The sequence below is a fragment of the Gracilinanus agilis genome, chromosome 2 (genome assembly GCF_016433145.1).
Source record: "Gracilinanus agilis isolate LMUSP501 chromosome 2, AgileGrace, whole genome shotgun sequence".
NCBI lineage: Eukaryota > Metazoa > Chordata > Mammalia > Didelphimorphia > Didelphidae > Gracilinanus > Gracilinanus agilis.
The window spans coordinates 649,708,501-649,726,715 of record NC_058131.1 but is presented as its reverse complement, the minus strand read 5'-3'; the positions used below and the strand labels follow the sequence as shown (position 1 = coordinate 649,726,715).

The 18,215-nt window shown below is 37.0% G+C and overlaps 1 protein-coding gene across 3 annotated transcripts in view; it reads left to right on the top strand.

The window, feature by feature from the left end:
* Positions 1-18,215, top strand: part of HPSE2 (heparanase 2 (inactive)) — a 695,104-nt gene that overhangs the window by 395,364 nt on the left and 281,525 nt on the right. The window contains exon 4 of one of the 3 annotated variants that reach the window (XM_044665755.1): positions 12,426-12,599. The exons of the other annotated variants lie outside the window; for them this stretch is intronic. Within the exon in view, the coding sequence (XP_044521690.1) occupies positions 12,426-12,599 (174 nt within the window). The remainder of the gene's footprint in view (positions 1-12,425; positions 12,600-18,215) is intronic. 3 annotated transcript variants of the gene reach the window in all.

The following is an 18,215-nucleotide window of genomic DNA, read 5'->3' as shown; positions in this document are numbered from 1 at the left end:
CTTATTTTTTTCTTAAAGGTAATTGGCAGGGGTAATATGGTGGGGAAGGGAGCAGAATGATATAGTTGGACCTATGCTTTACAAATGTTTGGTAGCTGTGTGGTAGATGGGCTGGAGGGGAGAAGGATTGGATGCAAGGAAAATAGAGATCATTGCAATGTCTTCAGATAGTGTTTGGCAAATCCTAACAACTTTTTCTCCAATTCCTTTTTTCCTCAACGTTTGAGTACACCAACTATACTTTTATTTCCAAATAGGTCACTAGCTCTCTTCCTATGAGTAGACTCCCACAGAAGGCTAAGGTTTTTTTTTTTTTTTCCATTTCTTTACTAATGACATTTAAAATGGGTCCCTCTTTCAGGAAGGCTATCCAGCAAGCCTCCTTGTCATTATTAGGATCTTGTTCCTGGATTTTACCAAATTTGGAATATGTAGCAATCTACCTGGGGACAGTTAGATGGCTCAGGAGATAGGGTGCTGGGCTTAAGCCAAGAAGACCTGAGTTCAAATTCAGCCTCACATACTTACTAGCTGTGTGACCCTGGGCAAGTCACTTAAACTCCATTTGTCTTAATTCATTGGAGAAGGAAATGGCAAATCTCTCCAGTGTCCTTACCAAGAAAACTCCATAGACAGTATGGTCGGGGTTACAAAGAGTCAGACCCAATTGAACAATAGTAATCTGCTCCCAGACTATACTACTTAGCACTCCCAATATCAGAGAATATACAAGTGTCCTTTTGTATGTGACCACCATGCCTTGTTGCATGCATTCCTGTCTTATTCCTTCAACTCATTTTAATATTCCATTGTCTGTGTCCAAGGCATTCTTCCATCTTAAATAGAAATTCCATGAGAGCAAAGACCATTTCTGTCTGATTGCACTCAGTACCCAAGTGACTAATAGGATGCCAGTAAGCGAGGGATGAGGACGCCCTCCCTCTTTGCCCCCTCTCTCTCTTCTTCTGTCCCAGCTGTTTTCAGGTCTTCTCTCTAAATCAGACTCTTTGGAGAGATGTCCCATCTCTCTGCCCCCTCCCCATTTCTTTCCTTCATTCCTTTGCCCCTCTCAGCTCACTAGAGAGCTGGGGATGTCCAGCCAAAAGTGGTTCTGAGTTAAGGAGTGTGTTCCCTACTGTAGCATGTGAAGATTTATTTCTGGCCGAATGGAAACTGGGCCAAGCCACTGGTTACAGCATTTTCATGGCACCCTACGAGCTATCTTCTTTGCAAAACATCTTCAACTGGGACTGAACGAACCCGTTTCCATGACAGCCTTAACCCTCACTTTTTTATTTTTTTCTGGAACAAGGCTTAAGAGTCTGCAAGGCAGAAATGTACAGATTGTCCTATGATGCTGAAAAAGGCCATGTGGTGGGACTATACCCCAAGCTTAAGAACCAGAAAGACTTGGAGATGTTTTAAGGGTGGCCCCACCCTATGCCATGAAGGTCTATCTCAAAGCTCTTGTCAGTCTTCTCATTGTCCTTTACTGTCCTCAACCTCTGTAGGACATTCTGTACTTTACAAAGCATGTTCACACACATTATTCACACAGATGCTAAAGTCGTTTTCCTTAAACACAAGTAGAGCCAAGTCACCTTCCACTTCCTCATAGTCTTTAGTGGATCCCCATTGTTTCTAGGTTAAATACAGATTTCTCAGATTGATTTTTTTTTTAAAACTCTTACCTTCTATCTTAGAATTAATTGGTTCCAAGGTAGAAAAAGGATAAAGGCTAGACAATGGGGGTTAAGTGACTTGCCCAGGGCCACAGAGCTAGGAAGTGTCTAAGGCCACATTTGAACAGAGTACCTCCCATCTCCCCACCTGGCTTTCTATCCAAGGAGTCACCTAGCTATGCCTGAATGCACTTGCACTTTACCTGACTCTAGGAAGCCCCTGGTTTCCTTAAGTCTCAGTACATACTTCCTGTTTTATAGAAAGTGTTTCTTGATTCCCCTAATGTTTAGTGTGCTCTGCCTCCTCACATTGTCAAGTCTATACTTATCTCTGCATATGTTGTATTACCTACTCACTGCCTCCCGCCCCCGAGAATGCTTGTTAACAACAGAGATTTCTTATTGATATTGTCTCTGTATCCCCAGCACCTTGCAAAGTGCCTTCCTTGTACATGATAGGAATCTGATGAATGCTTATTGTGTCTCATCTGAACAGCAGCCTTCAGTGGTAGATGGACAGGTATTACTCTTACTAGTAGTAGTAGTAGTAGTAGTAGTAGTAGTAGTAGTAGTAGTAGTAGTAGTAGTAGTAGTAGCAGCAATAGTAATAATTTCCCTGGGTTTGATTAAAAAAATTTAAAAATAGAAATTATTTTGAACCCAAACCAATGAGTTCAATTCTAGTCAGGACCAGAACTCGGGCTTCCTAATTTAGTTCAGTCATCTTTTCAGCATACATGATTTAATAATCCTTAGAGTTCCCACCTCATTAACTAATAGTCAAGGAATATATTTATTGAGTGCCCGATTCCTCATTTCTGTTGAGAGGACTGTTATGCTTCTAATCATTCAAATTCACAACTTCAGAAGGATTCTGAATCTTCCTTCTTCTTAGTCATCACTGCACCCCACTCCACCCCACCCCCAATCCAGTTAATTGCAAGGCCTCATTATTTCTTCCTTAACAAAATCTTGGGTCTTTTCAATTTACACGGCCATTTTTCTGAACATTTCTCACTTAGGTGCTTTCAGTAGTTTGCCATTTGACCCTCAACCTCTAATCTCTTCCCTTCTCTGCTTCATCTTTTGCACAGCTGTCAAAACCTTTTTTCCTAAGGAATAGATCTGACCATGTCCCTTACCTGTTCATGAGTCCTCTGTGACAAAGCAAACTCCTCAGATCGGTGCTTAAAAGCCTTTCATTTCTGGCTCTCGCCTCCCTTTCTGGATTATTTTGCATTATTTCCATTTGTGTAAGAGGCAGCATGGTCACTAGACATAGAATCAAGAAGCTTTGGGTTCCAATCATACCTCAGACACTTAGTAGCTATGGGGCCCTGGCCAAGTCATCTAGCCATTATTAGCCATTACTTCCTTATGTGTAAAGTGAGAATTGGGATATCACCTACTGTTGTGAGTGTCAGATGAAATAAAGTACCTAAGGCACGTTATAAACCTAAGCTATTATATAAATGTTTTATGAATAATATTACTGTTATTACTACTACACATTATTTTGCAGCCAGATGGGCTTACTTGTTCACCAGATGTGACTTTCCATCTAGAAACATCATGCCTTCATACTGTCTCGTACTTATAATACGTTTCTTCTTCATACCAGCCTCTCAAAATCTTTTGCATCCTCCAGGCTTACCTCAGGTACCACTTTGGGAGAAAAGCTCTCCTTGATCACCCCAGTTGTTAGTGTATTGCCCTTTCTTGAATTGTATTGTACCGACTCCTCTGTATTTATCTCTTTCAATGTTTTGTGTCATTGTCTCCCCTCCTCTACTTAGAATAGAATGCAAGCTTCTTGAGGACAGGGATTACTTTTTCTTATTCTTTGTAACTTCAGTGACTATGACAGTGCCTTGCATATAGCAGGTCCCTAATAAATACTTCTTGGGTTGAATTATGTAGGCATTGTGCTATATAAGATAGAATGATTTCCCTCAAGGAGCTTACGGTCCAATTGAGTAGGATTAGAGAGCTAAACCCTATATATATTTTTTATTTTTTATTTATATATATACATATATATATATATATAAGTTTTATATTTATATATAAAACCCCTAAGTTTTATATTTATATATATACACATAAATATAAAACTTAGAGGACAGCTAGGTGGCTTAGTGGATAGAGAGCCAGGGTGGAGATGGGAGGTCTTGGTTTCAAATTTGACCTTAGATACTTCCTAGCTCTGTGACCCTGGACAAGTCGACCCCAATTGCCCAACCCTTACCACTCTTCTGCCTTAGAACCAATACTTAGTATCAATTCTAAGGCAAAAGGTAAGGACTTTAAATATATATATGTAACTTAAAGGACAGTAGAAAAGATGCCACAAGTAAGTAAATAAATAAACCCTACATTCATAAAATATTCAAAACAGCAGGCCTCAAAATCACATTAAATCTGTATTTGGATCTCTCTAAGTACAGGAGGGGATATTGTTTTAAACCCTTTTTTAAAATATATTTTAAAAAGCCTATTTCTGTCATCCAGAGTCCTTCAGATTCCCTGTCACTCTTCCCAAGTCACCTTCTTGGAAGCCCTTGAACAGCATTCAGAGTCAGTTATGCTTATTGCCATTTTTGTTTCCCATCAACCAATTTAATGTTTGGAAAAAGGAAAGATATTAAACTTTCTTTTTGTCCTGATGAAAGTCTCCCTGAATATCCTGTTTGAAATGTCCAGTCGGTGATGCAGAACTGAGGATTAAGGGAAAGGCTGAGGCTGGGTCTTATTCTTCTAGATGATAATGAAATCCTTAGGACTTAATGAGGTAGAGTCTTGAAAAAGAACAGGGACCAGAACAGCTTTGAGGAACAGCCCAGAGTTAGAGGGTGTGATATGAATGATGAGCCAGCAAAGGAGACTGAGAAGGAATGGTCAGATAGATGGGAGAGAGAGGAGCACCATAAAATCTCAATTCATATATAGGAGAAGGAGGAAATTGAGGAATTGAGAGGCTGGAGAGTTTGAGGGCCATTGGCATGATTTTGCTGAAGGAGAGTAGGATTTCAGAAGAAGAGAAAAACAGTGAGTCAGGAGCTAAGCTACTGTGGAAAAGATGGGATAAACCCTAGGAGTGATAACATTAGACACTATGATTTGAATAGGTTAGAAATTGTTGATAATGTAGAACTCAAAGGAGGAAAGGTTGCTGGGGCTCTGGGACAAAAAGAGAATCCAGAAATGACAGTAAGGTGCATGGATTATATTCGGTCCTCCTCCAGGACCAGTGTGTCAGGGAGTGAGTAAAAATATAGCTGCAGCCAGAGATGATGAAGAAGATGGCCAAGGATGCACAATTGTCTGGGGAGTTGGGGAGGAAAGAACAGTGCTTAGTCTCCAAATCTGTCTCTTGCTCTTCTTCTGCAATTACTCTCTCAGAGTGCCAAGGCTAGAATCAGGAGAACCCAAGTTCAAAATCAGTTTCAGACACTTAATAGCTCCGTCATCCTGGACAAGTCATATAACCCTATTAGCTTTAGTTTCCTCATCTGTAAAATGAACCATAGAAAGAAAATAGCTGAACGTTAGGTATCTTTGCCAAGAAAACCTGAAATGGGATTATGAAGAGTTAGACATGACTGAAACTACATCAAAGGGCACCATTAGTCTACTTCTTAAATCCAGTGACCTTTTCTTAGTCCAAGATTTCTTGAACTATCTGTAGCACTTGCCACTGTTGACCTTCCCTTTTATAGTTCTCCCGTTCTTTCTGACGACTGACTAATCTGTGACTACTTTCTTTCTCCCTATTCTGGGTTGGTTCTGTCTCAGGTTAGTTCCCAGTTGGTTTATGGTTGATATTAGAACAAAATGAAATACTCATCAGCCATTCATCAGCAAATAAAGGCAGATTTGCTTAGACATAGCCAAAGAAGGTTTAATAAGAATATGCATTGAGATCAATTTGAGTTGTTACAATTGAGTTGCCAGAAATTACACTTTGTTTTCCACCAGCCAAGCATCAGGGAAAGCGTAGAGCTACTTTATGTCTGTTTTATTCAAAGTATGTCCAAGTATTTAGTTTTTTGAAACAATCAAATCTCAAGGATAATTTTAGTACCTTTCAAGGAAAAAATTATTTTACCTTGCATTCCAGGATATTTCTACCACCACCACCAACAAAAATCTGAAACATTCTTGGCTTGCTAGAACAAAAGGCCAATTCTAATATGGAATTAAAAATAGATAAATGTAAAGTTCTATTCTTGGGTTCAAAAAGTCAGTCTCATGAGTTCAAGACAGAAGAATGATTAAGTAAAAAGTCATGTTAAAAACCAAGACAAATTTTTTTGTGAACTATAAACTTAATATGAGTATACAATGTAAGGTCTAAAACCTACATTTGAGAGTAGTTTAATTTCCAAAATGAGAGATGTTGTGGATCCACCATGTTCTGCTCTGGGCAAATATAGTTTATATCTGGAATGTAGTATTCATTTCCACTCTCAACATTTTAGCAAACACATTGATTTGAAAAGGATTGTCAGGATGGAAAAAAGTCTGAGCTCATACCATACATGGAAGCATTGAAGGAACTGGGGGAGTTTAGCCTGGAGCAGGGAAGGCATAGAGATTTTCATGACAACTTTGTTCAAGTATTTCAGAGGCTGTAATGTGGAATGATGATTAGATTTGTCCTTTATGGCACCAGAAGTCAGAACTAGTAGCAATGAGTCAAAGTTTGAGAAGCAGATTTAGGCTAGATATGACAGTGACAAGAAAGTCACCCAACAATTGTGTTGTTGTTATTCAGTTGTTTCAGTCATGTCCAACTCTTTGTGACCCCATTTGGGGGTTTTCTGGCAAAGATACTGGAGTGGTTTGCCACTTCCTTCTCTGGCTCATTTAGTGGGCTACTACAAGAGTATGACTTCAGGACAATACAACGTACTCTCCAATATACAATAATGGAATTCACTGATTCATTCATTCATTCATTCATAGACTCAGAGTCTCAGACTTGAAAAGCAACCTCAAGGCCATCTGTTCCAAGCCATCTCTGAACTAGAATGCCTGTTAGTTACAACATCCCCAATAATTGATCATCTAGCTTCTGCCTGACAACCTTTGATAGTTAGGAGCTCATTTCCTCCCAAGGCTACTCATTCTACTTTGGGATGTCTCTCATTGTAAGGAAGTGCTTTTCATACCCCGAGTCACAATCCAGTCTTTCAGCAACTTTCACTTATTGCTTTTAGTTCTGCCCTCTCAGACCAAGTAAAATAAATCTAATCATTCTGTCAAATGCTTTACATACTTGAAGATAGCTCTTGTCTCCATTTCCTCCTTCCCCAAACTCCCCGCCTTCTTTACTTTAGGCTAAATATCCTCATTTCTGTCCTCTAATCCTTATATGGCATGGCTGTGAATCTTTCTGCCATCTTAGTCATCTTACTCTGAATATACTTCAGCTTATCTGTGCTTCCTAAAATGCATCATCATTCCTAAGTACAGTGCCCTAGATAAAGTCCAAATCAAGTAGAACAGACAGTCTTTTAGGTACCTGTAACTCAGCCCAAGCTTTATTTTAATTGTTTGGGTCGCCATTATTGACTGATGTTGAATTAGGTCCACTAAGAACCTCAGTTTTTTTGTTTGTTTATATGACACAAACTGTTTCAAGCCACTGCCACCCCTATTTTACTTATGGAGTTGATTTTTTTAACCCAAGTGTTGGGCTTTATGTCCATCTCTGGTAACTTTAATTTATTAAATTCAGCCCAAGATTTTCAGATTATTAAGAACTTTATTAATCTCAACTATACTCTAACACAGGGGCCAGAAAACTCTAGCTGCCACATATTTTTATATCAGCTAAGAATGGTTTTTTACATTTTAAAACACAATAAAATTTCATTTGCAAATGTGAAAACAATTTCTAGTTTCCTTTTTTTTGTTGTTTAGTCAGTATCAAACTCTCCTAGACATTTGGAATTTCCTTGGCAAAGATACTTGGAATAGTTTAACATTTCCTTCCCTGGCTCATTAGCTGATGAGGAAACTGAGGTAAACAGGGTTAAATAACTTGCTTAGGAACACATTAATAGTAAATGCGTGAGCCTGGATTTGAACTAAGATCTTTCTGATTCCTGACCTGGTGCTCTATCCACTGCATCACCTAGCTGCCTTTTTAGCTCTCTATTACATTAAAAAATAGGCAATGGGAAGATGTGGCTTGCTAACTATAAGTTAGCATTCATAATCTAACACATTCATTGTGCTTGCCAGCTTTTTGCCATCCACAAATTCATTAAACATCAGACTTTTACTTAAATATAATTCCTTGATTTAAAAAAATATTTAATAGAACAGAGCTTAAGAAAAGATCACTGGGGCACCCCGCTAGAGACCTTCTAAATGACAGTTCTCCATTAATCATCACCGACAGGTTATTTCAACCAATATGGCATCTAGGTAATGGTGCCATTATCTTGTTTACATCCCTCTGTCTTGTTTCCAAGGATAGCATTAAAAACTGTAAAATGCTTGGGTGAAATTCAAAAATTCTCTGACTAGGGCATTACACTATTCTATCAGTAGATAGGACTGTCAGAAAAAGAAATGAAGGCTAGTCTAACATGACATGTTTTGTTTTGTTTTTTAACCCTTACCTTCTGTTTTAGAATTCATATTAAATATCTGTTCCAAGGCAGAAGAATGTTAAGGACTAGGTAATGGGGGTTAAATGACTTGTCAGGGATCACTTAGCTATGATGTTTCTGAGGCCAAATTTGAATCCAGGAACTCCTATCTTCAGACCTGGCTATCTATACAGAATCACCTAGCTGGCTCATAGTGATCACCATTTCCCTTTCTAAATACTCCCCCATCAGGGGTCTAGGGGAGAGGGAAAGAATATGAATCATGTAACCATGGAAAAATATTCTAAATAAATAATTAAATGAAAAATGAAAAAAAAAAACACCTCAACTCACAACAAATAAATAAATAAATAAATGAACAAATGAATGAATGAATGAATGAATGAATGAATGAATGAATGAATGCTCCCCATCATCTTATCAATAATATGTTTTAGAGACAGCTAGGTAGCAACATAGATAGATCACCAGGCCTACAGTTGGGAGGATCTAGGTTCAAATTTGATCTCAGATACTTCCTAGCTATGTGACCTTGACCAAGTCACTTAACCCTAATTTCCCAACCTTGCTGTAATTCTATCTTAGAACTGATACTAAGACAGATAGTAAGGGTTTTAAAGACGTGTGTTTGTGTGTGTGTGCATTCTAAAATTTTTCCAGTGAGAACTGGGACACTAATGTTTTGATGGTGGAGTTGTAAACTGATCTAACCAGTCTGGAGGGCAACTTGGAACTGTGCCCAAAGGGCTATAAAATAGTGCATACCCTTTGATATAGTAATGCCACAACTAGGTCCCAAAGAGATTTTTTAAAATGGGAAAGGACCTACTTGCACAAGAATGTTTATAGTTGCAATTTTTGTGGTGGCAAAGAATTGGAAATTAAAGGGATGCCCATCAAATGGGGAATGGCTGAACAAATTGTGGTATATGATGGTGATGGAATATTATTGTACTACATAGAATGATGAACAGAATGATTTCAGAAAGAACTGGAAAAACCTTCATGGACTGATGCAGAGTGAAATAAGTGGAACCAGGAGAACATTATACACAGTAACAGCAATATTGTAGAATGACCAATGGTGATAGACTTAGCTACTCTCAGTAAGACAGTGATCCAGGATAATTCGGAGGGACTTATGACAAAGAATGCTATCCACCTCCAAAGAAGGAACTGTTGGAGTCAGAATGCAAATGAAAACACATAATTTTTTCACCTCTTTATTTGAGGTTTTGGTTTTATATGATTATTCACTTATAAAAATGAATAACATGGAAATATGTTTTGTATGATAATACATGTATAACCAAAATCAAATTGCTCCAGGAAGGGGGAGGGAAGGGAGGAAGGAAGACAATTTGGATCATTTAGCTTCAGAACATGTAACTGGTAAAATAATTAAACACCCTAGGTATTACAAGAATAAGAATCTCTTGATGCCATTGCTCAGCCTTTGTGAGTGAAAAATGTTGTGGAAAACAGGAGAGATATCATAGAACTGGAAGAGAAGGAGGTCATTCTGCAGTCTATAGTACAGTGGCATTAAGAAATTTTTATTCTTGTAATACCGAGGGGTAAATTTTTTTTGGTCCATGTGCCTTTAACTTCATCATTTAAGGGAAATTGCTCTCACCTAAGTTACCAGTGACCTCCTAACTGCCGAATTCAGTGACCCCCTTTTCAGTCTCCATCCTTCTTTACCTCCATGTACCTTTTGACCCTGTGGACCCCTTCTTCCTCCTGGATACTCTCTCTGGGAGTCTTGTGACACTGTTTTCTCTTTGTTCTTCTACTTGTCTACTGTATATTCTCAGTCCCTTAAAAATTTTTTTTCAATATTTTACCAATTACATTTAAAGGCAATTTTTAATATTAGTTCTCTAAAATTTGGAATTCCAAATTCTCTTCATCCCCTCCCCCCTCCCTGAGATGCAAGAAATTTGATATAGGTTATACCGGTGATATCATGCAAAACTGTATTGGTCATGTTAAAGAAAAAAGATATATAAAACAATCAATCCCCTCCCTTTTTTAGATCATAACATGAGTCCTGCTTTTTAACTAGTGAATGCTTCCAAAACTCACAGAGAAAATAATGTTTTTACTCCCTACCCTAACGGACTATTGTAAACAAATTTTTTAAAGCTAAATTTAAAGTCCTCTATAATGTGAACTATTTTTTCACATTTGTCTAGCATTTTGTGGACTATAAATTCAATTACATTTGACTCAAATCACCAAAGATTTGTTAAGCACTTACTATGTGCAAGGTGCTATTCTAGATTCTTAGGATACAGAGGGGGAAAATAAAAGTCTCTAGCCTTAAGCAACTTAAATTCTATTGTGTTTTTTTTTTAAACCAGGACTTCCCATCTCTAGCCCTGCAGTGCTTCTGCCAATCTTTTAAAATAAAAAAATAATGATTACACTATGTCAAGCAGCAGAATGGAAAGAACTCTGCATTTCAAGTCAGAGGGTCTGGGTTTAGGGCCTGCTTTATTTGACAAATCACTTAAAAAATCTAAGCTTTGATTTCCTTTTTTGTAGAAAGGAGATAGCCATTCTAGTACTTTATAGAGTTGTGAATTATAAATAAGACACATATATGTTATAGAGTTGTTGGGAAACACAAGTAGACACTACATATATACAGCCTTTGATATGAGCTCTTATATACTTGGGCAATATTGTTATTATCCTCCTTTGATTTCCCAGAGTACTTTCTTGTACTTTTTTAATTCATTTGTCATATATTATGTTGTATATGTTTCTTTGGGTATATGTGTACATATATACACATGCACGCACACACACATATATTCTTTTGTATATATTTGTTTTATATGGTTGGAATGGGAGTGAGCACCACACAACTGGAACATCCCCAGCTAATGATTGCAAAACTCTGACTTTTTGCATCTCTTAAACATAACTCCAACTTTTTCCGTCTATTTATTTTTAAAGCTAAATTTAAAGTCCCATATAATGTGATCTATTTTTTTCACATTTGTCTAGCATTTTGTGTACTATAAATTCAATTACATTTGAGTCAAATCACCAAAAATTTGTTAAGTACCTGCTATGTGCAAGGTATATTATTCAGATTAGCTAAGATTCAAGAAGGCAAAGCCTTATATTGTGAGAGTGGTAGGGTTGGGGGTCAGACCTGCAATTTCATTAATATATAGAACAGATGAGGAAATGCCCTCCACAAATGCAGAACTGGCCCCTTTTATGCAACTCGTAGTCTTATAGAAGTTAAATGATTTTCCTCAAGACACACAAACCTTTCCTAAGGCCCCTCAATTCTATTTTCTTTCTTCTGTTGATTATTTCTAATTTATCCTATGATTAGTTTATTTGTACAGTTGTTTGTATGTTGTCTTCTCCTACTGGACTGTGAGTTCCTTGAGAAAAGGTCTTTTGATTTTCTTTGGATCCCCAGAATGTAGCAAAGAGCCTGGCATATAATAAGTACTTCATAATTGTGAATTGCTAGGCTGTCACAGATATAGCTTGAACCCAAGTCTTCTTGGTACTGATGCCAGTTCTCCATCCACTGTGCCATATTGCCTCTGTGTATTATAGTAATCTTTAATAAATGTTTGTTGGAAGGAAGAAGGGAAAAAAGGAAAGAAGGAAAGAAGGAAGGAGTGGAGAAGGAAGAGAGGGAGGAAGGATGGAGGCAAGAGAGGGAGGGAGGGCAAAAAAAGGAAGGGAGGGAGTGAGAAAAGAAGGAAGTGAGGGAAGAAGGAAAGGAGGAAGGGAAAGAGGAGGAAAGGAGGAAGGGAGAAAGGAAACAAAAATTTATCATGTGCTAGGCACTGTGCTAAGTGATTTACAAATATTATCTCATTACAACAACCTTGGAAGTATACTATTATTATCCTCATTTGCATTTTAGGAAATTAAGCCAGACAATTACATGAACTAGGGTCACACAGCTAGTAAATGCCTGAAGCTGAATTTGAATTCAGGTCTTCCTGACTTTCAAACTCTGGACTACCTCATTTCCTGTCATTGGAATTCACTTCCTTCTCTGAAATCATTGACTTCTTCCTCTGGTGTGGAATTTTTATTTGAGAATTACAAGCCTTCCTTTGCTTCTTCCCAGCCAGGTCTCTAGACAAACTCTATAACTTCGCTGATTGCTCTGGGCTGCACCTGATCTTCGCCTTGAATGCACTGCGACGCAATCCTAACAATTCCTGGAACAGCTCTAGCGCTCTGGGTCTGGTTAAGTACAGCGCCAGCAAAAAATACAACATCTCCTGGGAGCTGGGCAATGGTGAGTAAAGACATTGTCTTCTCTACACTGACAAAGTTGAGGAGAAAGAGAGATGTGAGAGGTCCTTCCTATCAGACTATCACCTGGGCATGAGTCCGGAAAATACTAGGCATGCCCATCCTTTGTGGACTTACAAGTCACTTTCACACCTGAATCTCCTCATTTGAAATTCACCACTAGCCAGCACTATGATTGTTCCCATTTGACAGACAAGAAAACTGAGTCTGAAAGAGGTTATAATCACTTTTATACTGAAATCTTTTCATTTGAGTCTCCACTAACCAGCTAGTATGTTTAGTCCCATTCAAAAGACAAGAAAAAAATTGAGTCTTAAGAGATGATGATTACGTTTATGCTCAAATGTTCTCGCTTGACTGTCTACTACCAGCTACTATGATTGTTCCCATTTGACAGGCAAGAAAACTGAGACTGTAAGGGTTATGTGTCCCTTGACATTGTTGGTGAATGACAGTTTACATTCCAACCTCTAAATGGGAGTTTAGTTCTTTCTTTTTTAGTTACACTTTTTTTTCCAATTAGCAAGAATTTATTTTCTCTCCTTTTCACCTCTCCCTCCACAGAAGGGGAAAAAATAAAGCAAAATCCTTGTAACAAGTATGCAGTTAAGAAAAAACAAAATCTCACATTTTGGCCGTGTCCAGAAATGTGTATCCCATTCTGCATCTTGAGCACATCACCTCTCTATCGGGAGGTGAGCCTTTCCACTGCACGATCTTGCCTTTGTGAAATGTAATCCACTGGGAAGCCAACTGTTCATTTGGGTGAGTGCCTGGATTTTTCAGCCTCACCTTTTTGTTTGCTTAACTTTATGGGACTCTGAAAATGGCTGCCCGGGGATTTCAAATCAGATCACTGCGGCTGCTTTTTTCGGTTTGGTTTTGTTACTGCTGTTACACCTACAGCGACTTGATTCTGAGCATGGGAATAAAACCACACATGAACTTCACTGTTTCTCTTTCAACCAGGATACAGCCCATCTGTAACAGCCAGGATCATATTTTCCCTCTGGTAATTTAACCTTTTTTTTTTTTTTAAATGTGAGACCTTCTCCTAGAGATTCTGGGATTCATTCCTATTACAGAATCAATGCTAATTATGATTTCATTTTGAGTAATAGCCATCCAAACTGAAAATGGGCCAGCATCCTTATGAATGGCTTTGTAATTTAATGCTCTCCTCTTTGTTGATAGTGATGCTGAAGAAATACAGCATGCCCTTGTCATTCTTGGATTCTAAGTTTCTCTGGAGGAGAGGAATCTCAGAAGCCAATGACAAGGCACTTGGAGGAAGGCAGACTAGAGTCACCCAAATCCCTCCTCATTTCTCCCTACTTTTCCCCAGTAGCAGATAACTGCAAGAAGAGGTACCTCACCTCTTAAAGCTTTGGTATCTTCCCCTTCAATGGAATAGATTTACTCTTCTCAAACTTTCTTATTTCTATGTCTCTTTCTTCATCCCATCATTCTCTACCTTCCAGGGAGGGAAAGAAAGGATGGGGAAACATTGTAAGGCTAGAGGTGAACTGGGCAACCTGAGAAAGCATGACATTAACACATTCAAAAACTGATATCTCAGTTCAACAATTAATGTCTTCTGAGGCTACATATGTGTCAAAGGCATCACAAAAACCATTTTGGGATTTGGAATGATTTGGGCCACCACCAGGCTCCTGACAAAATTATAGTGCTGGGAAATTTACTTCTCACATTCCTACTCTTATCCCCAATCACCCTGAGCACCCACTGCCCTCATGGGTTCCTACATCCATCTAACTTAACGCTTTCCCAAAATGACACAGGTCCACGATTAACCTATGTTACCTAACACCACCCTTCTCCATGAATATACTTTTCATTCATGCAAATCTCAAGTATGAGTGAGATTAATAGACTTAATTTAGGGAGAGACAGAAGGGAAATGCTTTCTGACTCCAAAGAAGAGCTTGAAAACTTCAGTAAGAGAAACTCTTTTGAAGGACTGTAGAGGCCAGTATGGGAGACGAAAGAAGCTTAAGAAATGCCATCAAGTTTGAACATCTCTAAAAGGCTAAGTAATAATGAATTCCTTATATATTTTTTAAACCCTTACCTTCCATCTTAGAGTCAATACTATGTATTGGCTTCAAGGCAGAAGAGTGGTAAGGGCTAGGCAATGGGGGTTAAGTGACTTGCCCAGGGTCATACAGCTGGGAAGTGCCTGAAGCCAAATTTGAACTTAGGACCTCCCATCTCTAGGTCTGGCTCTCAATCCACTGAGACACCTAGCTGCCACTGATTACTTTTATTTTATTTTATTTTATTTTATTTTTTAAACCCTTACCTTCCTTCTTGGAGTCAATACTGTTTATTGGCTCTAAGGCAGAAGAGTGGTAAGGGTAGGCAATGGGGTTCAAGTGACTTGCCCAGGGTCACACAGCTGGGAAGTGTCTGAGACCAGATTTGAACCTAGGACCTCCCATTTCTAGACCTGGCTCTCAATCCACTAAGCTACCCAGCTGCCCCCAATTACTTATATTTTAAAAGAGTAAGACAAGACAATTGCCCTTTTGTAGTTCATTATCTCTAAAGATGAATGAAAGAAGATAGGAAAAAAACTGGGGAAGGAGAGGGAAAGAGGAATTTATTATTCTTTTAACTTTGGGCATTACTGAAGGAGAAAACAATCACAGGAGTAAGAATCTTATGAACCTTGTTAATTATCTGAGCCAAATTATATTTTAAAAAATAAACAGCATAATTTAAATTCAGTAAGTAAAGAGAAGACTTACCTGGGTCAAGAAGAGGAAAGACAAGGACAAGAAGAGAAGGTACAATTAGGAAGAAGATTACTTGAAGCAAAACAAGCAATTGCCCCAGCTGGTAGTTACAAAAAAGAATAAAAGAAAGAGTTCAAGACTTTTTGGTTTGGGTATGGGCTGAAAGAAGAAGGAAAGGAGAAAAAACAGATTGATTTGTTGTAAGGAAAATAATTGCTTAAACCGTATAAATTCATTCACTTTAAAATTTTTGATTTTTTTTCTTATGGAAATGGTCAGGGAGTAGATAAGAGAAATATTATAACAGGATTTAGTAAAAGGAAATACAAATTTAACACTTATAAGCATGAATGATAATGGGATGAATTCACCCATAAAGTGGAAGAGATTTTCAAAGGGACAGAATGGAAAGTAACTTGCTTTTTTAAAGAAATACATATAAAATATAAAGACAGTTAAAATCCTAAGGTAGATGTTTTTGTGCTGTATTTGAATCCCAGAAAATGAGAGTAATAATCATGTTTTAAACAAATTATTAGAAAAACTATGTTATAATTAAATATACCATAGATAACGAATCAGTAGCAATATTAAATTAATGTAGCAAATGCATGCCACCTAATTAAGTTACTTTATGTACCAATTGACAAGAAGATCAAGTAATAAAAATATTTTTTTCAGTGAACATCTAGACTTGGACAAATCAAACAGAAAGAGAAATAAGACAGAAATTAGGGATTTGAATAAAATACTTGAATTAGATGTGGTATGCCTTTGGAAATTATTGATGCTTATTTTGGGGCAATAACTACTTTTTAGCATCACATAATACCCTTAGAAAAATTGCTCATAGGTAAAAATATAAATAACTTCTAGACTGAAAGAGAAATCACAAGCATAATCTTTTATATATCATAATTGGTCAACAAGCAGATTAGGTACTTTGTGTGCCAGGCACTATAATAAATACTGAAGATACAAAGAAAGGAAAAAATATGGTGTGCCTTCAAGGAACTCACCTTTTAATAAAAGAAACACAATACAAATAAGTATATATACAAAATATATTTAGTGCAAATGGAAGGTAATCTCAGAGGGAAGCACTGGCTAGTAGAAGTAGCACAAATAAAATAAAATTTTAGTATAATTAAAATGTAAAAAATAGAACCAACAAGACTAAAATCTTAAATGAAATGGAATAAATTACCCAGGTTAACAAAACTTACACTTATAAATACAAATTATTACTTACAGAAGTAATGCAATTAAAATAATTGGGAAGATATTCATTGTTCATAGTTAGACAATGTAAATATAATAAAAATAATAGTACCTAAATTAACTTAATGATTTAATGTACCCATGAAATTGTCAGATTTCTTTATAGGGGTAGACAAAATAAGATCTTAATTCATTTAAAGGAGAAAAATGAGGAATTTCAAGGAAATAGTTGAAATGTAGGAGTGAAAGGGTTAATATCAGCAGATTATAAAATCTGTTACAAAGTAGTAGCTATTTGGAACTAGTTCAAAAGAGAGTAGCTGACCTGGGAGTGAGACAAACTTGTTCTGGAGTTCTATCTCTGACACTGACCCTAGATAATCTAACTAATCTGCTCAGAAGACCCAGGCAACTTTCTAATTCTAATTGAAAAGCAGATGCCCATTGGTACCTGGGAATTACCAAGAATTCCCTACTCTAGTGATATATAAATCCTATATAAAAAAAAGAAAAAGGTAGTGAGTGGGGCATACTAGACAAACAAGACCTAAACAAACAGGTCAAATGAACTCAGTAATTTAATAAATACAAAATCACAAGCTATTAGGTAAATTAAATAAGAATTACTAGGAAAATTGGAAGATAGGCAGAAAACAGATGAATATGAGCATGTTATACCATATATTGTAATAAACTCCCACCATATAAGCACTATTAACACATGAACAAGAGTATAATAGAAAGCAGTATCTTCCAGATGTTTGTGAAGGGAATTCATAACAAAACAAGGGATAAAGTTCAACAGACAAAATGGACAATTTCCATTATGTCAAATTATTTTTTTTGCATAAGCAAAATCAATGTATCTATGATACAAAGATAAGTTGATGAATTAAAAAAGGTTGCATCAAATATCTCTGATCTAAAATAGAGGGAAGGGGTACCAGGGACCAAGAGATAAGGGGACAAAAATATAAGCAGTTCTCAAGAAAGGTAACTTTCAATAACCACATGAAAAATTCTTCAAATAACAAGAATAATTAAAATAAACTTTGGTTTTATCTTATGCATATCAAATTAGCAAAGATAATAAAAAGCAAAAAGAGCCAGTTTGGAAAGGGATATGGGAGAAAAGACATGTTGATATGCTTTTGGTGGAGCACTTAACTGATCCATCTACTCTATCAATTTGGAATTATATGAGCAAAGTAAAGTATTCATACCCTTAGCTTAACAGTCATCCTACTGAGAGTATATACCAAGGTAGGGAAGGTCAGTGATAGAAAGAAAAATCCCATATATAATAAAATATTGGTAGGAAAACTTTTTAGTAGCAAAATGGGTACCTAGAAACAAGGTGGCCTAGGGAATGCTTGAACAAAATCATGGTATGTGAATATCACAAAATATTACTGTGGTACAAGAAACAGTGTGAGTAAATTAGAAAAAAAATGTAAACACTTGTATGAATTGACATAGCATTAAGAAAACTGAATAGACGAGGCACTGTGCTAGACACTAAGGATATAAATACAATAAATGAAATAATCCTTATTAGTGAAAAGCTAGCAATCAATCAACAAGTTTTTATTAAGGATGCAATATGTTTTAGGCACTGT